We start from the raw sequence: 6000 nt of genomic DNA on the forward strand, positions 1-6000 counted from the left end.
TAATAATGGAGAAGCTTCACTCATTCATATGTTTTGGACATGTCCGAGTCTTGGAAAGAAGTATTTCAAACTTTCTCGATACTTTTCAAAGTAAACTTTAAGCCTAATCCTTTGACCACTTTATTGGTATTGTTGGAGGAAAGGATATTATTTTGGAGTCATCTGACTTGCACATTTTGGCTTTTATTTCTCTTATGGAAAGATGCAGCCCCTCCTACTCACGCCCAATGGTTACGTGATGTGATGTCATGTTTAAATTTAGAGAAGATTCAATGTTCAATCTCTGAATTTGGTCAAGACTTTCAAACATTGTGGGGACCTTTTATGAATTATTTTCAAAACCTTTGATTTGCTGTTAAAGCACAGATGAAGTAATAATTTTTTCCCATTTTTTCTTTACTAATCAGCTTCGGTCTTGGTAGTGGGTTAGATTTTTTAATATAATAAAATTACTATAATTCAATGTTACGAATTAATTGATCTGTATAAATATAGGGTAAGGAGTCTTTAGATGCGATTTAGTATAATGTATTGATATACATTTTTTCTTGTACTCTATTCTTATATGTAAATTAATAAAAATATTGGAAAAGAAAAAAAGAAATAAATGGGTGGTTGGGGGGCCTTCCCCTTGTCCACAATTCCATTTTGTCTGGATAGTGAGGAATCCCAGCAGAAGTCTGGGGAGATAATTCTGAACTTTCACCCAGGCAGTGTGAATGTAGAGGTGAAGCGATGGAAATCAGGGGTGCCAAAGAGGGCAGGTATGTTGAAATATGGAATTGGATGGGGTCGCTGAGACCAAGATGGGCAAGTCCATAGAGTGACTGGAATACTACCTTTAAAATGTTGGATTATATAGCGAGTAATATTTTAGATATAACTTAATTGAGGGGGAATTTCTTTAGCCAGAGGGTGGTGAATCTGTGGAAGTCATTGCCACAGGCATCTGTGGAGGCCAGGTCATTGGGTGTTCAGTGGAGGTTCATAGATTCTTGATAAGTCAGGGTGTGCAAGCTTATAGGGAGAAGGCAGGAGAATGGGGTTGAAAAGGAAATGGATCAGCCATGATCAGATGAAGGAACAGACTTGATGGGCTGAATGGCTTAATTCTGCACTTATGGTCTTAATGTCTTAAATTATTATTTCAGTAGAATGAGACCTAAGGTGGATTTCTGAGTGTGATTTTTACAATAATGGGTTTCTGTTTTTTTTCCAGAGAGAACCTGTACAGCAGTGCATTGGGTGAAGGGGTAGTGACCCCTCCTATGTTAATAGTGTTCCACAACAAACACACTGTCTTGAACCCGTTATGGCACATTCGCCACCTTGGTAAGAGCCTACTTCTAGATTTACTAATAAGAAAAAATAGAGTTTCAGAGAGAAATTCTTTTGAGAGCATTTGGAGAATATTTTTTACCCCGTGGAAAGTATTTAACTCCAATGCAATGCTTAAGATAAACTTGTGTAATTACTGTGATTGTTCTGTGATAGGGTTGATTTTGACTTCAGTTTGTGCATAATAATTTTGCAAGTAGACCCTCCACCCATCATGCAACATAATTTCTATCCCATAATGCACGTTTGCGTAGCCTCCAACAAAATGACATGAACATTGATTTCTCTAACTTCCAATAATTTCTTCCCCTTCTCTCTTTTTCTATTCCCCACTCTGGTTCCCCTTTCATCCCTTCTCTTCTCCTCACATGTCCATCACCTCCCTCTGGTTCCCTTCCTCTTTTCCTTTCTCCCATAGTCCACTGTCCTCTCCTATTAGTTTCCTTCTTCAGCCCTTTAACTCTTCCACCTATCACCTCCCAGCTTTTCACTTCATCTTCCCTCCCCTATCCACACACCCTCCCCCTAACAGTTACCAGCTTGTACTCCTCCTCTTCCCACCCCCCCAACCATCTTATTCTGGCCTCTGCCCCCTTCCTTTTCAGCACTGATGAAGATTTTCAGCCCGTTGACTGTTTATTCCTCTCCATAGATGCTGCCTTACCTGCTGAGTTCCTCCAGCATTTTGTGTGTGTTGCATTTAAATCCTAGGAATTAATGAATTTAGCACCCACAGATGTCATTATGAGATTGAAATAAAATTATTGGATTGTTGGTCCTCTGAATTATCAGTCTGGTAGTTTAAACACTTTGCCAATTCATGGTATAGATTTTGAATCCTTGACCTAATTAGATTTGAGGGGACCAGCATGAAGGGTTTCGGCCTGAAACATTGTTTATTTCCCTTCATAGATGCTGCCTGGCTTGCTGAGTTCCTCCACCATTTTGTGTGTGTTGCTTTGAATTTCCAGCATCTGCAGAACCTCTTGAGTCTCCAATTTTTTTAAAAGAAGATTTGTCTATTGTTTTAACCAAAAAAATGAAGTTTGGAGAATCTTACAGTATTTATTTTAACATTTAGGATCATGTGAAAAAAATCCACTCTGTTAGCTTACAACACAAGTGGCAAGCTTCAAAATCTACCTCAATCTGGCTGTTTAACTTCAATATTTACAAAGTACTTTTTCCATTCTATCTGACTCGTCATAATTAAACCAAGTGATGGAACGTAGCCAATTACAGTAGACTTGCTCGTTTCAGAATGCGACTGTTTGCAAAATGCCGCAGAGAACCTAAATGCTGTTTTTTAAATAACTTGGGTTGCTTCCAGATTGCTTCTACAACATTCAAAGCACAGTTTTTTTGAGCCAAGCCAAATGTTTGATTTCAGTAAGTAAAATTCAAGGCTCTTATGAGGGAGCTTGCAGACTTTCTAAATAGTTTGGACACTCAGAAGTGCAGTGCAGCCAGTACATTTAACTTTGAAGTATTGCAATTGTTGTTTTGCAGTTAAAATCCCTAGTCGATTCTACAGAGCCAAGGCTCCATCAGCGATGAATCATTAACTGATTAGTTAGCTGCTTTAGGTTGAGTATTGGTCAGACGGCATTTGGAGTATTGTGAGCGGTTTTTGGGCCCCAGAACTAAGAAAGGATGCACTGGTATTGGAGAATTCTTGCTAGTGCATACATTTAATTCATGGCATTGTATATAGAAATGAACATTACTAGGGAAATAAGGAGGAATGCATTTATAATTTAAACTGGATTTCCAGATAGCTTTTGATATGAAATCCATGTAACTGACCGGCGGTGTAGTGGTATCCACACTTGACTTTGGGACAAATGGTCCCAGGTTCGAATCCAGTCGGCTCCCTGTGGATCCATGCTGGGTTGAGCATCGAGCTAGCAACTTGGCCTCGTAAAAACGGAGAAATGCTAAAGAAATAGCAAGGTTGTTGCCCAATGCGCCAAACAAGGCCCTGGGAGGAACTTTGATATGAATGAACATTACAATATCGAGATAAAATATAATGCAGATTTGCAAACATTATAAATGGGGCATCCAATGAGCTGATAAAGGTGAAATTCGCAATGTTGATTATTTATTCTTCTCCATAGATGCTGCTTGAGTTGTTGGGATTGTAATTTTATTCTGCCTATTATTAAATATAACCTTCATGGGTGGGAGAGGAATATGGTACAGGTGCGGGTCAATAGGACTAGGTAGATTAACAGTTGAGCATTAACTAGATGGGCCGAAGGGCCTGTTTCTGTGCTGTAGCACTCTATGACTCTGTGATTCTAATAATACTGACATCACTGTACACATCCTTCACCACAAAGAATTTTACAAGGTTTCTGCTTGTGGTTAAAGTAGGTTTGCATTTTCTATAATTTAGAACATTGGGGAATGGTTCGATTGAGTGTTAGAAGTGCAAGAGGGAAGTCATTTATCTGACTGGAGTTGTGGTCTACAAAATAGAACCAAATATCTCAAACATGAAGTAAACCACAACGCGCAGAACTCGGACCAACAGAAATTGAAACAGTATAATTCATTGGAAGGTCAAAAGAAGCAATATTAGCATTCTCTCTCAGGCCTGTACCCCTGCACTGACTCCCCAGTGACAGTATGTCAGTAGCCCACATAGATTAGTCCACCAGACAGGAAGTAAGCTACCACACACAGAGCTAACACCAACAGAAATAACTTCAAATGAGATATGATATTTTTGCTCACCAAAGGTAGTAAGGGAAATAGTTAAAGGGGTGGCGGTGGATACCGTAAGCCCGTTGACTGGTGGAAGTGATTCAGGATCTAAATATCTTCCCCCTGTTCCTATGCTCCACTCTGAAGGCTTTGGTGTCCAAATACTGTGTACTCATCTGGATTACATGACATCATCGTGACTGAGCGACCAAACCTGGTGAAACCGTTGAGAGAAGTGTAGCAAAATGAAAGGAAACTCAGATTCAGATTAATTTATTTATCACCTGCACATCGAAACATACAGTGGAATGCTCATTCGTGTTAATAGCCAACACAATCTAAGGATGTGTTGGTGGGGGGGGGGGGGGGTCAGTTCACAAGTGTTGTCACACATTCAACATTCAATGTTCAAAGCGGCTATAGTCAACATAGCATGCCCACAACGCTCTGCAGAACAAAAGTCACAGCAAAACAAGCCTCTCTCCTCCCTCCGACCCACTCACCAACTCACACACCCACACAGTGCATTAACCCCAGGACTGTGCATGCGTGGGAATTACTAGATTATAGTTTACCAAATCATTTCAAAGTAGAATTAAGAGTAATACAGAAGGAAAATTTGCTGTATCTGGCACCTTTAACGCAGCTATAGTCCGAAGTTACCCGTGGCTAGCATTAATGACGCAGTAAACAGGCAGTGCTGGTGTTTATTAACACATGGCTTGAGGCTGAGAGGAGGCCTGATACATGTTCATAAAATTATGAGAGTTGTAGATTAGTTTTTTCCCTGCTAGGGTAAAAGTGCTGAATACCAGAGTGCATAGTTTTAAGTTGAGAGGGGGATGTACAGAGAGCAGTAGATGCCTGGACGCAGATACAACAGCAGTGTTTCAGATTGAAGGGGGTGGAGGCATATTGATCAGGTACAGGTGGAAGAGATTTAGTTTAATTTGGCATCATGTTGAGCACAAACATCATGGTTCAAAGGGTCCTTTCCTGCGCTGTACTGTTCTACATTCTAATGAAGTACCGTAAGAGGCTTTAAAGTGATTTTTCAATTGTGTTGCTGCAGGTTGGAGCCCTGATGCCAGATATTCAGAACATTTCCTTTCTGAAGCAAAATTGCTACACTGGAATGGAAGATTTAAACCCTGGGATTATCCCACTGCACATATGGAATTCTGGGAGAAGTGGTATCTTCCTGATCCAAGGGGGATTTTCAGACTTGTGCGACCCAACAATTAAGACCTGTACTATGTGTAGAAACTTTACTTGTTTATCCTTGATGGAACAAACTATTTTTTGACTGTAATTCTCAGCAGTTAGTTGATTTTGTTTTGAACTGAATGTAATAATTATATAATTGACCTGTTCTATTTGCTAGGGAAAATTTAAAACAATATGCATTCATTGTGAAAATTGTTCTATTTTAAAAAGGTGTTTGCTTTTCTAATGTTCAGGAATATGTTTTTGAATGATCTACATACGGAATAAGGAGCATGACTGTCACTGTCATGCAGTAGGGATATTGAAAACTACACACAAAGAAGGAGCAAATATAAAGCACTCCAGATTCAGTGACTATGCTAGATTAGCAAAGTGGAAATAAAGAGATAAATATCTTAAGGCAACTGTAAAACATAATAAAATAAATGCCAACTTTGTATGCCAGTATTAAAAAAGTGGTGAAAGACAATCTCAGGAAAACTAACTTTCAGGAATCTCTCCCACTACCCAGTCTGGTCTCCATCAGATTCCATTCTCACATTATGTGGCTGACATTGTCTGTTAAGTCGGAGTTTTTGAGATAATACATGCAACCTCACTAGTTATGCCCCTACTTTGAGAGCACTTTCAAAAAAATGCCCTAATATACTTTGAGGTGAATCTTCTGTTGCATACAATGGACAACCTTGTGCCAAAATTAAGCCACTCTACAGAGGGCAAGAC

General features: G+C 39.5%; 1 protein-coding gene across 2 annotated transcripts in view; it reads left to right on the plus strand.

Annotated features, from left to right (window-relative positions):
- The window catches only part of glt8d2 (glycosyltransferase 8 domain containing 2), a 46422-nt gene extending 40690 nt beyond the window's left edge, over positions 1-5732 (plus strand). For both annotated transcript variants that reach the window (XM_073058817.1, XM_073058815.1), the window contains exons 9-10: positions 1220-1332; positions 5123-5732. In XM_073058817.1, coding sequence (XP_072914918.1) covers positions 1220-1332; positions 5123-5295 — 286 coding nt within the window. In that variant the 3' untranslated portion in view covers positions 5296-5732. The remainder of the gene's footprint in view (positions 1-1219; positions 1333-5122) is intronic.
- The last annotated feature ends 268 nt before the right edge of the window (positions 5733-6000 follow it).

The sequence above is a fragment of the Hemitrygon akajei genome, chromosome 10, assembly GCF_048418815.1.
Source record: "Hemitrygon akajei chromosome 10, sHemAka1.3, whole genome shotgun sequence".
Lineage (NCBI taxonomy): Eukaryota > Metazoa > Chordata > Chondrichthyes > Myliobatiformes > Dasyatidae > Hemitrygon > Hemitrygon akajei.